Source organism: Ahaetulla prasina, chromosome 1 (genome assembly GCF_028640845.1).
Source record: "Ahaetulla prasina isolate Xishuangbanna chromosome 1, ASM2864084v1, whole genome shotgun sequence".
Taxonomy (NCBI): Eukaryota; Metazoa; Chordata; class Lepidosauria; order Squamata; family Colubridae; genus Ahaetulla; species Ahaetulla prasina.
In genome coordinates this window covers 344906502-344922147 of record NC_080539.1, presented here as the reverse complement: position 1 = coordinate 344922147, position 15646 = coordinate 344906502, and the positions used below count along the sequence as shown (strand labels likewise).

The following is a 15646-nucleotide window of genomic DNA, read 5'->3' as shown; positions in this document are numbered from 1 at the left end:
TGGCAGGAATAGCCAACACTCCAGAAGATAGGCTCAAGTTACAGAAAGATCTTGACAGACTTGAACATTGGGTGCTATCTAACAAAATGAAATTCAACAGTGAAAAAAGTAAGGTTCTGCATTTAGGCAAAAAAACCAAAATGCACAGGTACTGTAGATGTGGTACCTTGTTCAATAGAAGTACCTGTGAGAGGGATCTTGGAGTCCTAGTGGATAACCATTTAGATATGAGCCAGCAGTGTGCAGCAGCTGCTAAAAAAGCCAACACAGTTCTGGGCTGCATAAACAGAGGGATAGAATCAGGATCACGTGAAGTGTTAGTGCCACTTTATAATGCCTTGGTAAGGCCACACTTGGAATATTGCATCCAGTTTTGGTCGCCGCGATGTAAAAAAGATGTTGAGACTCTAGAAAGAGTGCAGAGAAGAGCATCAAAGATGATTAGGGGACTGGAGGCTAAAACATGAAGAACGGTTGCAGGAACTCGGTATGTCTAGTTTAATAAAAAGAAGGACTAGGGGAGACATGATAGCAGTGTTCCAATACCTCAGGGGTTGCCACAAAGAAGAGGGAGTCGGGCTGTTCTCCAAAGCACCTGAGGGTAGAACAAGAAGCAATGGGTGGAAACTGATCAAGGAAAGAAGCAACTTAGAACTAAGGAGAAATTTCCTGACAGTTAGAACAATTAATAAGTGGAACGACTTGCCTGCAGAAGATGTGAATGCTCCAACACTGGAAATTTTAAAGAAAATGTTGGATAACCATCTGACTGAGATGGTGTAGGGTTTCCTGCCTGGGCAGGGGGTTGGACTAGAAGGCCTCCAAGGTCCCTTCCAACTCTGTTGTTATATTAAAAGTTTATATACAAGAATCTGGTCTATTAGGGGTCAAGTCAGATTGGCACTAGATAAGAGTCAACACAATTCATGGGAGGCTAGATTTAGGTCTCTTATGGCTATGTAAGGATTCCAAACTGACGATGCATTTGACCCCACCTTCAGACTTTGCCGTTTCCCAAGATTGGATGGTCAGCTGCCAGCAAGAGTGGGCTTGAGTTATTGTTATCTGCTGTGTTGTAACATTTACCAACATGCTTTGTGTTGTGTGACCTTCCACCCTCTCCCTTGTCTATCTCCCTTATCCTAGGAAATCTATATCTACCTGAATTCATGTTCACCCAGGAAAGATATATATCTACTTGTACTCATTCACCTCACGAATATTTAACCAATTAAATATTAACCAATTAACCAATTATCAGTGACCTTGTTGATATTGATCAGATGAAAACCTTACCTTTTAAATGCTATCTACTTTTATGAAGTCACCATTATTGTTATTTGTTAGTATTGTTCAGTATACTGTTAGGTATAGTCAGTGGTGGGATTCAAATAATTTAACAACCGGTTCTCTGCCCTAATGATTTCTTCCAACCACCATTTCACCAAACTGCTCAGAAAGTTAACAACCGGTTCTCCCGAAGTGGTGCGAACTGGCTGAATCCCATCACTGGGTATAGTAGCATTTATTAAATTATTTTCATATAGTAAAAATTGGGGGGTCAACCAACAACTGTTGTGTTGTATCATTAAGTGTTAAATTCGTATCCTATGACCATCATTAAGTGTTATAAGTGTTGTACCTTGATGAAGGTATCTTTTCTTTTATCTACACTGAGAGCATATGCACCAAGACAAATTCCTTGTGTGTCCAATCACACCTGGCCAATAAAAATTCTATTCTATTCTATTCTATTCTATTCTATTCTATTCTATTCTATTCTATTCTATTCTATTTGAAACTTAAAATTTGACTCCTGGATGAAAGCAAAAATAAAAACCTATTCATACTGACTATCAAAAATGATTGGGCATAACTCATACATTTTATTAGATTGGCCTTAACCTAATTTTTTTTCACACTCATAAAATGTTTGAGGGATCTTTCATTCAACAGATTGAAGAGCTCTGTCACTTGCCTGAATCAAAAGCTTCTTTGAGCTTTTGGAACAGAAGTATTGTAGCACTCCTAAATCAGGACAGATTACTGTAATCCTTGTCAGTAAAATTAATCAGAGAAAATAAACTGGTAATGCACATGCTGCCATACTTCCCTTTTATCTTTATAGACTTTCCCATAAATGGATGCCAAGTAAAATTGAGATAATTGTTCCCCATGATGACAAAGAAAGTTGCAAAATTCTTATTATTCTCTTATATCTGGTGATTGCAAATCACTGAGACTGCTCCAAGTAGAGCAACAGTCAAATGTTCATAGGCATAAATATCCATATCCTTATGGATAACACTACACAGTATCCTGGAGTGTATTCTTAGTTGCTTGTGTTCTTTTTTACATGTGTTTCTTTTTCTTCTACTTTTTTCCAATTTTGATAATGGTTTCAAAGAAATTATGACTTACTGATGACTAACAGAAATATTTTATATAAAAGTTAATTTTAAAACCTGATCCCCCAGTGTAAAGTACCACATTTTCCAGATTATAAAACGCACTTCCCCCCCCCCACTAAAAGGGCGTGAAAATTTGGGTGCATCTTATACACTGAATGTAGCACTGGCCCCCACCCTTTGGCCTCTGCCGCCCAGCAATTTACCTCCTTGCAGCAAGCAGCAAGAAGAAACAGACCATTTTAGCTTCAGCACAGCCTAATTAGCACAGGCTCATTGATCGTTGATCGTCCTCCCTACCCTCAGCTGTTTCAGGCTGCAGGGATTGCCATTGCCTATTGCTGCATGGTCCTCCGCTGCTTGCTGCAAAGAGGTAAATTGCTGGGAGGCAGATTTTTTTTCTTGTGCTAATCTTGTGCTGAAAACGAAAATGAAAGTAAAGCAGGCTGTCTGCTATTTGCTGCAATGAGGCAAATTGCTGTGAGCAGAGGCAGATTTCTTTTTCTTGTTTTCGTCCCCAAAAAAGGTAGGTGCGTCTTATAGTCCGGAGCGTCTTATACTCCGAAAAATATGATAAGTTATTTTCTTTAAGACCTGATCTTGAGCACACTATATTAATAACAGTAATAGAGTTGGAAGGCACCTTAGAGGTCATCTAGTCCAACCCCCTGCTCACACAGGAGACCTATACTAGGGATTCGAACCGCCAAACTGCCAACTTTTCTGATCGACAAGCTCAGCGTCTTAGCCCCTGAGCCACCCAGCCAGGCTTATATCTATTAATATTTATTTTCTTTAGAGGAAAGGGAAGATTATATAGTGGAAATAATATTTATAGAGGATCTTCGAAATAATTAGAAATGACGTTATAAAGAGATTTAGTAATTGTGTAAAGGTTTGAAAATGATAAATTGGAAATATATCATCCCAAATGGATCAAGTAGTGTAGAGTGGGAGGGCTTCATTTTGTTTGAATTTTTTTGCAGATAATCCAAATCTATATATTATAAATTTGTAAGGTGGACAGTACGACATTTTAGAAAATGCAGTACAAGAACTTGTACCAAAAACAATACAAAATAGGATGGGGGGGGAGGTGAGATTCCAAGAATTACAGAATTAACCCGAAATCACTGCCTTACTGATTGTCATGGCTGCTTCCAAACTCTGCGTCAGACTCAGCACATCTTTATGAGTGCCATTAAGCAGTTGAACGCTGACTGACTCATAATATTTAAAACCCTCCATCCCCTTTTGAGCACAGAAACTGCATTTCAGTGACTAAGGACACCCATTTGCTCTAAAAAGAGGGGTGGAGGTTACTGTTTTTTATTGTTTGTATATTGGGTTTTTATTTTTGTAAAATAAAATATTTTTATTTTTATTTTGCCTAGAGCCGTGATGGCAAACTTATGGCATGCATGCCACAGGTGGCAAGCGGAGCCATATCTGTGGGCACGTGAGCGTTGCCCTAGCTCAGCTCCAGCGCTCATGCAAACCGGTAGTAAAGGTAAATAGAACCCACCCCTGTTCCACTCCCACCGGAAGTCAGGAAACGGGCCATTTCCAGCCTCTGAGGTGGTGGGCAAGGCCATTTTTGCCCTCTCCAGGCTGCATTTTTGCCCTCTACCAGGCCCGTTGTGCCAACACGTGCCAAAAGTGGGGGGAACGGGGGTGGTGGAGCACATTGAATTATGGGTGTGGGCACACGCACATATGACCACCCCTGCACTTCCCCGCTTTTGGCACACAACGGCAAAAAGGATAGCCATCACTGGCCTAGAGTCACTGAGAATGAGTGGACGGCCATACAAATTTTCTTAAAATAAATAAATAAAAAGAAAATTCTCAAAGAAGAACATGGAATTTTCTATCAAATGCAAATAGCAAACATGAGTGATTTTATGAATGGGAGCACTTTTAGGTTCAGCTAGTCCAGTATTAGGAAAGATCACTATTTATAGATTAGAAATTTGGAGAATATGCCCTGGTCGGTATGCTAGTCACAAAAGGATGATTTACAAAGAGACTTCTACCTATCATCCCCTCTAAATATTTCCTTGCTGGATTTTCTTCTTGCACTCAGCCTACTTTTATGGTTAGCATAATAGATGCAGAAGGAACTTTCTGGAACTTTCACATTGCCTGAATCAGTTTTCCATGACTGGACTTGTCTAAATTTCTGCAGAAGAAAATTCAGCACATGATATACTGCCAGAAATAATTGTCTTGATAGTAGGAAGTTACCTTTCTCTTGCATTAAGATTGATAAACAATGGGAAGATTTGGATTCAAATTCAATTGTAATTAGGTTAACCTACTGCAGGAAATCAATTTGTATGAACATGATTTAAACTTTGAATATAAAATAAAATACAATAAATATAATTATTTGCAAATTAATTCAAAATTGGCTAGGCTCATACCATATATGAAGCCCAAGATGAGTTTCTCAGAGGGAGTTGGGCAACCATATAAATTTTCTTAAATAAGTCAGTCCAACTGATATATTTGGATATTGCACACAATGTGAACTTTCTTCCAAATAACATCTCTTGGGCAGTGGTGAAATCTGAACTGGTTCACTACCGGTTTGCTGGCCGCACATGCACAGTGCGCACCAAATGCGGGCTGCACCAAAAAGTGACTTGGGAAGGTAAGTAGAATGGTGAAGGGCGGGAATCAGTTGTGCTGCGTGATTTAGCTTTGCTAGAAAGCAGGATTTCCTGCTTTCTAGTAAAGCTAAACCATGCGGTACAGCTGATCGTCAATAGCTTTTTTTAACTACCAGTTCACCCGTACTGGGGTGAACCGGTAGCACTTCACCCCTGTTCTTAGGGTTGTGAAGCATTTGGAATCGTGAGATAATATGGAAAATCTGATTGTTGTGTACTACTCAGAATTATTTCTGGTGACATGGGTGGTTATATAAATTTGTTAAATAAATAAATAAATAAATAAGTAAATAAATAAATAAATAAATAAATAAATAAATAAATAAATAAATAAATATATCAGCAAACCAAAATCTCACAGTCCTCAGTTATTTTAGACTGCAGCTGTCAGCATCTCCAGTTTAGATGGGCCAATAGTGATGACAGAAGCTTTAATCCAGTGCTTCTCAATTATTTTCTGTCATGCCCCCCTAGGAAGAAGAAAACATTTTTCACGCCCCCCGAAACATCAATTGGGCGCACATCCGTCGGGCAACAAAGTAAGTGTGGACGGACGTCCCACATTGAAGATGGCTCCGACAGGCTCGTGTCACAAGGGTTTTGGACAGCCAATCAGATGCTCCCGTTGTTCTCTGATTGGATACAAAGACATAAACACGGGGCTTAGCTTGTTATGACAGTGTTTGCCGAGGTCAAACGCGCCCCCCTTTACGGAGCCTCGTGCCCCCCCTGGGGGGGGCGCCCCACTATTTGAGAAGCACTGCTTTGATCCAATATATCTAGGAGTTACCAGCTTGAGAAAGGCTCTGCAACAGTCCCTGCCCTCTGGAATGTTCTCCCTTCAGCTATCAGGATGACCTTGCCCCTTTAGGCTTTTCGTAAGACCATGAAGATTTGATTGTGTTAAGGGTCCTGTTTCTTGATTGTATTAACTTCCATAGTAATAGTTTTACTTGGTTCCAAATGTATTTATTCTGTAGTATTTCAATTGTTCTTATGTCTTATAATGTATGCTGCCCAGAGTCACTTGTGGATGGCTACAGAAATCAGATAAATATATCTCACTCTGAATGAAGGGCAACTGACAGTAATAATAAAATCAATTAAGTGGAATAAATTATGTTAACTATATGGCCTAAGGTAAAGATAAAGGTTCCCCTTGCACATATGTGCTAGTCGTTCCCAACTCTAGGGGGCAGTGCTCATCTCCGTTTCAAAGCCGAAGAGCCAGCACTGTCCAAAGACATCTCCGTGGTCCTGTGGCTGGCATGACTAAACATCAAAGGCACATGGAAGGCTGTTACCTTCCCACCAAAGGTGGTCCCTATTTTTTCAACTTGCATTTTTTACGTGCTTTCGAACTGTTAGGTTGGCAGAAGCTGGGACAAGTAAGGGGAGCTCACCCCGTTATGTGGCACTAGGGATTCGAACCGCTGAACTGCTGACCTTTCGATTGACAAGCTCAGCATCTTAGCCACTGAGCCACCTAGATGTACACAAAATTGTAGATGAAGTTTCCAATCTCAGCAATGAAGCTTACGTAGCAGTTTGGGACAAGTTCCTCTTCTTGCAGTTTAATTTATTTTACAGATTTATTGAAGAAATAAATCATAATCCAGCAGCAGCCCTTAGGTTAGGGTGGAATTTTTTTAAATTACTTGACAGAGATCAAAAGTAAATCTGAGGAATTACACAATAAACTCCTTAAGGAATAGGGAGGGGAATCGTTCAGGCTTGTCCTTAAAATGAAAAGACAAAGATTTAATCTGCAAGAAATTCAGGATTAACATTAGTTTACGCACAATATTCAGATCTACCTGTCACAACTAAGTTGGCAGAAATCTATAGTGATGATTAAATATGGTGCGGAGACCATCTAACCAAAGGTATATGTAAGGGAGCATCAGTATTAGCTTACACATCTCAAAGAATGTCAACCTACCCACAACGATTCCAAAGCTGTTGTCCCTCTTAACTGCTTGCTTGCTTTCTGGAAAGATAGTGATGCCTTCCAACTTGGCCAACTAAAATATCAGACAAATTATAGCCGACAAGGCTACTAGTCACAACAGCTATTTATTGTAGCCATATCAGTTACTGATCCACCTCTTGTAGGTTCCTAAAGAAACTGAAACTTCATTGCTATTATTCTTGTCTCATGAAAGTATTGCTTGGGATTGTGGTAACAACAAATGCTGACCCACATAATCTTTTGATTTAATCCAGCAGGACCTGTCTTTTTAAATGGCTTTGTTCCTGCCCACTCTCTTTGTTAGCACTTGCTTTTAAGATCTGGAATGAAAAGGAAGAATTCAAACAATGGTTAGCGTTATTTTAGAAAAACACAGATTTGCAGATATACTTTGCAGTGCAGTAATGGGAGCTGGGAATCTAAGCCTTCACCTCCTGCCAATTACCCTACAAAATTGCTTCCAATACCCTTCTTGTTAAGTTCGGGAAGTAACGAGGCTGGAGACCAGGGTAGTGACAACAGCTCTTTAATATAGGGTGAACCCAGCGACCTGGCTGGGGAAAAACCTCTCCTTATATACTGTTTAACCGGCGGCTTCAACCAATCAGCAACGTGCTTGTTTCCCGCCAAAATATTTAAAGATACATAACACTCCTCCCCTCCCAGAAAACACTTTACCTATATTTACATATTATTTACATGTTATTTTTCGACGTAGTCACGCAAATAACCTGGGCGTCTCCTGATTCTTTCGGACCTGCGCGGTTCAGTCCTTGGGAGTGGGTTGAGCTGGTCGGAGGGGCTGTTTGCTCCTCCCAGCTCTTTTTCTAGGCCATCCGGCCCTGGATTACTTGCAGACTCTTTTTCTAGGCCATCCGGCCTTGGATTACTTGCAGAGTCGTCCCTGCTGTTTCCAACGGGAACCTGATGGCGTCGCTGGACCTCCGGGAACTCAGCTAAGTCTTGCGCCTCCCCCGGGTTAGGGTCAGCTGTGGGTGCAAATAATGAGTGGTCATGATCTGTCTCATTTAGCTCGGGTTGTTCGGCTATTCGTTTTCTTATCTGATCTATGTGGCGCCTCCATACTCGGTTGTCTTTTAACTCAACTAAGTATGATTTTGGACCGGTTGCTTTTATGATTTGCCCTGCTAGCCAACTTGGGCCGTCCCCATAATTGCGGGCCCACACTCGGTCACCTATGCCCATTTCTCTAGTTTTTTCCAGTTCCCCCTTGTAACCCTCTGGTGTGTAATGGGGATTTAAACGGTCAAGTGGGCACCGGAGCTCCGTCCCATCAATAACTCGGCTGGGCTTCTGCCTGTAGCAGTGCTGGGGGTTCTATGCTGAACGGCCAGAAAGAAATCTATCTTTGTTTGCCAGTCACCTGGCTTGAGCCTGGACAATGCCTCCTTAGCGCTCCGGACGGAACGCTCTGCAAGGCCATTCGACGCAGGGTGGAAAGGCGCAGAGAGGGCATGTCGGATGCCCTCATCTGCCAGGTATTCCTCAAACTGGGTTGCCGTGAATTGCGGGCCGTTGTCGGATACCAGCGTGTCAGGCAACCCGTGGGTTGCGAATAGGTGCCGCAGGGCTGCGATTACTGCCTCGGCTGTCATGGATCTCATGAGAATGATTTCCAACCATTTAGAGAAAGCGTCGACTACCACTAGGAAGGTTTGGCCGTGGAACGGGCCAGCAAAATCAATGTGGATTCTCGACCAGGGGCCTTGGGGTTTTTCCCATTCCCTGACTGGGGCCGTTGGGGGTAGAGGTCTGGACTCTTGGCAAGCCTGGCATTTTCCTACCCTCTCAGCAATTTCTGAGTCCATTAGTGGCCACCACACATAGCTTCTTGCTAGCCCCTTCATCCTTACGATCCCTGGGTGACCCTCGTGGAGGAGGTCCAATACCCTTTCCCTCAATTTCTCCGGGATCACCACTCGATCACCCCATAACAGGCACCCCTTGAGCCGAGAGTTCCCACGTTTTTACAAATTCCTTAAACGCCGCCCGGCGTGGCCACCCTCTTGTACCCAACCGAGTACAGTCCTTAACATAATGTCCGGTATGATGCCCGAGCCACTTCCTTAGATGTGACTGGGCCAGAGTCCAAAGAGTCAATTAGCAGGATGGGCGTCCCCGGAGTGGGGTCTTCGATCGCCCCTGGTAGTGGGCATCTGCTTAGAGCGTCCGCATGCCCCACTTCATTTCCGGGTCGATGCTGCAGCTTGTAGGAATAAGCGGCTAAGAAGATAGTCCATCGGGTCAATCGTGGCAAAAGTGCCACAGGCGTTGGTGATCGCCAGCCAGTATCCCTAACAGCGGTCTATGGTCAGTAACAATTTCAAAGTCTCTCCCAAAACATATTCGTGAAACTTTTTACCCTGACACAATGGCTAGCGCTTCTTATCCAACTGGCTATAGTTCCTCTCTGTGGAGGACATCGTTCTGGAGTAGAAGGCTATAGGGGCTTCTGTGCCGTTTGGAAGTCTGTGGCTGAGCACAGCCCCACCCCGTAAGGGAGGCATCGCATAAACCAGTAATAATGGCAATGAGCTATGATACTGAATCAGTAGGCTATCGCTGGAGAGTAGGTTTTTTACTGCTTCGAAAGCCCTAGCTTCCGACTTTCCCCAAGACCAAACAGTATTCTTTCCCAGAAGCTTATGCAGCGGCTCAGCAACGGTCGCCTTGTTTTTTAAAAAGACCGCGTAAAAATTCACTAGCCCCAGGAATGCCTGTAGCTCTGTTTTGTTTTTGGGCGCTGGAGCCTTTCTGATTGCCTTGACCTTGCTCTCAGTGGGGTGAATTCCTTTCTTGTCTATTCGGTAGCCCAAGAACTCGACGGATTCTACCCCTATCTGGCATTTGTTCACTTTAACCTTTAGTCCGGCTGACCGGAAAATGCCCAGAACTTTTCTCAACCGCTCCCCCAATTCCTCTAAATTTTCGGCCGATATCAATATATCATCGAAGTATGGGACTACCCCTGGGAGCCCTTGCAGAAGTCGTTCCATTAAATTTTGGAACAGCCCCGGTGCCACACTCACCCCAAATTGTAATCGGGTACACTTGAAAGCACCTCTGTGAGTTACAATCGTTTGGGCTTCGGCTGTGTTGGCGTCTACGGGCAGTTGTTGATAGGCTTGAGCCAAGTCTAACTTTGCAAAGACTTGCCCTTGCCCCAACGAGTGCAGCAAGTGTTGCACCACGGGAACCGGGTAAGCGCTTTTCTGTAAGGCTTTGTTTAACGTCGCCTTGTAGTCAGCGCAGATTCTAACTGACCCATCTGGTTTTACTGGGGTGACGATTGGTGTCTCCCACTTTGCGTGATCGACTGGCACCAGAATCCCCTGATTTATGAGCTTATCTATCTCCTTGTCAATCTTAGGTTTAAGGGCAAAAGGGACTCTCCTTGCCTTTAACCTAATGGGGGCTACCTGGGGGTCTAAGTTGAAGGAAATAGGGGTCCCCTTGTACTTGCCCAGGCAGTCCTTGAAGACATCTTCGAACTCGTTCATGAGTGTGTCTTTTAGGTTACAGTCACTTCTGTAGATGCCAGTCACTCCCATGCCTAGTGCATGAAACCAGTCTAGTCCCAACAAACTAGGCAGGGTCCCTTCGACGATCGTGATGGGCAGGGTCTTCTTGTGTGGTCTGTACTCGACTCGGACAGAGGTGGTCCCTCGAACAGGGATGCGATTCCCTTGGTAGTCGTGGACTCGTAGCCGTTGTGTTTGCAGGTGGCGCTTCGCGACTGATGGCAACGCCTTCGCCAAAGTGTCCCAGGACATGATGGTGATCGCTGACCCGGTGTCCACTTCTAGTCGGCACGGCACTCCTTCTATTTTGGGCTTGGTGAAGATTTTCTTCTCCACCGGGTTGTGACCTATGATCACAGTCGTTTGATTCGAGCCCGCGCCTTTTTTGTTTGAGCCAATCACAGGTCGCCTTGCCGATCCCGCGCTCTGATTGGCCGATTTGAATTTTCGGCGGGAAGGTTGGGGAGCTCGACAGACTTGAGCTAGGTGCCCCTTCTTCTCGCACACCGACATGTAGCGTCCTTGAACTTGCAGTGTTGGCGCTGGTGTTGACCTCCGCAACTTCCGCATTCGTCCGGTCTTCTTTGCCGCGTTTCTCGGTTCGACAAACCCTTCCTCATCCTCACCGCCGGATTCGGTTTGGATCTCTTCTTGGTGCACCGGGGTTGACTTTGTGCTCGCCTTCGGTGTGAGTGGCTTTTGCAGGGTCTCCGCCGCTTGGGTGGACATTTCATGCGCTCTGGCTTCGTCCAGGGCGTTTGCCAGCGTTAGATTGCTTTTCGATAGCAGCCGCCTCCGCAAACGCATGTCTCTGACCCCCCGGATGAGTTGCTCCAGCAGTGCCTCGTCCAGGGCTCGGTACCCACAGTCTTTGGAGGCTTTCCGCAGGGCGGCCATGTAGTCGCCGATGGATTCGCCTTCAGCTGTCGGCGCTCTCCAAATTCAAAACGCCGACGATTTGGACGGCGTTGGCGCGAAATGGTTTTAGCAGGGTTTGCAGAGTTTGCCACGATACCGATTGTACCGGCGTTGGCTCTGCCAGGGCTTCGCGATGTCGATGACCTCGGACCGCAGTGGCTCAAGAAGTATGCCCTTTTGCGGTTGTCTGAACTCCTTGCAGTTCGTTTGCTTCTAGAAGCTTTCAAACGGGTCATATCGTTCCCCATTTCTCTCTGGCTGGGTCAAACGGCGCGGGCGGAGTGTAACTGGCCATCTCCGCGTTTCTGCCCTGGGTTTGCTGGGTTCGGTTTTTCCGTCCTTCAGCTCGGTTCTGGTGCTCCTTCGCCTCGAAATCCCACCTTCGTCGCCAGTGTTAAGTTCGGGAAGTAACGAGGCTGGAGACCAGGGTAGTGACAACAGCTCTTTAATATAGGGTGAACCCAGCGACCTGGCTGGGGAAAAACCTCTCCTTATATACTGTTTAACCGGCGGCTTCAACCAATCAGCAACGTGCTTGTTTCCCGCCAAAATATTTAAAGATACATAACACTTCTCATATCTAGGTGTCTCAAAGCTTAGAAACAAAAGCAATAAATCTGGGAGGATAACAACTTAGAGCCAATTCAGACTGCAATGAGGGCGTTTAATAATTTCTTCTCCCATCAAATTAACACATTTTAACTTTGACAAGTTTAAGGTGTGTGGGCTTCATGCGCATTGGTGGATTCTGGGAGTTGAAGTCCACACACCTTAAACTTGACAAATTCAAAAAACACTGCATCAAATGAACCATTCTCCTTGGAGAAGAAAACAAATATACTAGTTTTGCTTTTACTTAACCTTTTTCCTTTTTGAAGGGCACTTCATGATGTTACTGTATGGTCTTTTAGCTACACTCCTCTGAGGTCTGCATAAACATACCCATGTAATTTTAGCAATAAGAAATAGATTTCACACTGCTGTCTTCTAGGATGTTTTCCGTTTTACAGTAGTTTACAGCCCTATTATTATGTGATTTCTCTCAGTCAGGTATTAAATAGACATTTGTTTTTAGCTTCCAGGAACAATCAAGGGCACCTGGTACTGCTACCTATAATCTTCCCTCCGCATGTGAATAGCAGAGTTAGAAGACACCTTGCAGGCCTTCTAGTCCATTCCCTGCTCAAGCAGGAGATCCTTTACCATTTCAGACAAATAGTTCTCCAATCTGTTCTTAAAAAGCTTCAGTGTTGAAGCAACTTGTGGAGACAAGCCATTCCACTGGTTAATTGTTCTATTAGGAAATTTCTCCTTAATTCTGGGTTGGTTCTCTTTTTGATTAGTTTCCACTCACTGCGTCTTGTCCTGCCTTCAGGTGCTTTAGAGAATGGTTGACACCTTATTCTTTGTGGGAGTCCCTTAAATATTGGAAAACTGATCACCTTTAGCCAGTCTTTTCACTAGTCTTTTCACTAGCCTAGATATACCCAATTCCTGCAATTCTTCATATGTTTTAGCCTCCGGTTCCTTAATTATCTTTGTTGGTTTTTTCTGCACTTTGAGTCTTAGCATCTTTTTTATATTGTGGCGACCAAAACTGGGTAGTTTTTCCTGGAAGTGGAGTCCCAGAAAAATATTACATCTAGACCTTATAGTTGAATGAAATAACTGACTTCTGCTCAGGAAAACTTAGTTGTAGGTTTTTTTGGCATTTTGTACTTCCGTATTATCTCCTACAGACGGAAGAGCTTCCAACAATTGCTTGGTTTTTCACTCAGTAAGCAAAAAGATTTCAAATTGCCAGAAAAAGAAAATCCTCTTGTCAAATGCATTGGAGATTAATTTCTAGAGGAAACTATCTCAAGTTGATTCACTGCAAGGATATTTTTACATTCCCTTTGTGCATCATGACTTGCTCTGAAGGATAAGAAAAGAATGGCTGGATTTCTAAGGAAGGAGTTTGGCAAAATAGAACTGTCCTAAAGCAACAGCAATAGAGCAGACTTTCCTGCACAATGGAGGTATTATATTAGAGAAAATCTAAACTCCCCCAGTGACAAGAGGGATACACTAGATCAGGGGTCTCCAACCTTGGTCCCTTTAAGACTTGTGAACTTCAACTCCCAGAGTTTCTCAGCCAGCTTTGCTGGCTGAGGGACACTGGGAGTTGAAGTCCACATGTCTTAAAGGGACCAAGGTTGGAGACCCCTGCACTAGATGACTTCTGAAATAATTCTGTGTGTAAGAACCTGTCAGTGTTGTCTTGCTCGAATAGTGGTACATGGTCTTTATTTTTTTCAGTTAACTTGTCTGACACTTGATCTTCTTGGGAAAAGGTTGAATAGCTTGAAAACCATAGCTGACCTTGCAAAGAAAGTGGGACATTCCCATTTCTGAGCTTTTCATACAGACATTAACCAATATGGGAGTAAGCCTAGAGACAGCATCAGCAGCAGTGGGTTGCAAATCCTGTCGCTACCGGTTCGTTTGTGGGCATATGCGCGCGCGACTCTTCTGCGCATGTGCAGAAGTGTCTGGGCAGGTGGTCAGACCCTCCCACTGCCGCTACTAGTTCGCCCAATCCATGGCGAACTGGTAGCAACCCACCACTGAGCATCAGGGAACACAACTCTCAGAAATTACTCCATATGATGCTGGCGCTGTATTGTAAAATGAATAATCTAGCAAGTTTTCAGGAATGAAGAGATTCTTTTTGAATTCAGATCTTCTGCACTCAGGTTATTTCATGAAATATTTTAAACAGTGCCAATAAAAGTAATAGCTTTGGTCTCACACTGATAAGAGGAGGGGAGATAAAAAGTAAGAATACAAGGCGAATATAGAAAACAGTGCTATATTGTTTTTTGACCATGTTAATAATTGATCTAGTCTGTCTTAAACGTGCTTGTCTCTTTCCTACTCCACAGGTGTGAAATTTCCAAAAATTCCCTACATTGACTGGCAATGCATCTCTATGTTTTCAGACAATTATTTTTTTCCTAGTTCTACACGGAAATGTCAGGGTTGAATGTGGAACCTTTTACTTGAAAGTCATATATCCTCACATTAGAAAACTAAAATCAAGGCATCCGGCCCTCTCAATTCCTGGCAGATAGATGGAGAAGAAATGGAGGTAGTGACAGATTTTATTTTCCTGGGCTCCAAGATCACCGCAGATGGGGACTGCAGCCAAAAAATTAAAAGACGCTTGCTCCTGGGGAGGAAAGCTATGGCAAATCTAGACAGCGTACTAAAAAGCAGAGATATTACCCTGCCAACAAAAGTGCGTATAGTCAAGGCTATGGTTTTCCCAGTTGCAATGTATGGCTGTGAAGGTTGGACCATAAGAAAGGCTGAGCGCCAAAGAATTGAGGCCTTTGAACTCTGGTGCTGGAGAAGACTCCTGCGAGTCCCTTGGACTGTAAGGCAAACAAACAAGTCAGTCCTAGGGGAGCTCAGCCATGACTGCTCTTTAGAAGGCCAGATCCTGAAGATGAAACTGAAATACTTTGGCCACCTAATGAGAAGGAAGGACTCACTGGAGAAGAGCCTAATGCTGGGCAAGATTGAGAACATAACATAACATAACAACAGAGTTGGAAGGGACCTTGGAGGCCTTCTAGTCCAACCCCCTGCCCAGGCAGGAAACCCTACACCATCTCAGTCAGATGGTTATCCAACATTTTCTTAAAAATTTCCAGTGTTGGAGCATTCACAACTTCTGCAGGCAAGTCGTTCCACTTATTAATTGTTCTAACTGTCAGGAAATTTCTCCTTAGTTCTAAGTTGCTTCTTTCTTTGATCAGTTTCCACCCATTGCTTCTTGTTCTACCCTCAGGTGCTTTGGAGAACAGCCTGACTCCCTCTTCTTTGTGGCAACCCCTGAGATATTGGAACACTGCTATCATGTCTCCCCTAGTCCTTCTTTTTGTTAAACTAGACATACCCAGTTCCTGCAACCGTTCTTCATATGTTTTAGCCTCCAGTCCCCTAATCATCTTTGTTGCTCTTCTCTGCACTCTTTCTAGAGTCTCAACATCTTTTTTACATCGTGGCGACCAAAACTGGATGCAATATTCCAAGTGTGGCCTTACCAAGGCATTATAAAGTGGTACTAACACTTCACGTGAT

General features: G+C 43.7%; 1 protein-coding gene across 1 annotated transcript; it reads right to left on the bottom strand.

Annotated features, from left to right (window-relative positions):
- Positions 1 to 8434: 8434 nt before the first annotated feature.
- Positions 8435 to 9016, bottom strand: LOC131188005 (uncharacterized protein K02A2.6-like; the record flags this gene model as incomplete). Its single annotated transcript, XM_058162916.1, has 1 exon — positions 8435 to 9016. A coding segment is annotated over one exon (582 nt), but the record flags the coding sequence as incomplete, so codon positions are not given.
- Between the last annotated feature and the right edge of the window lie 6630 nt (positions 9017 to 15646).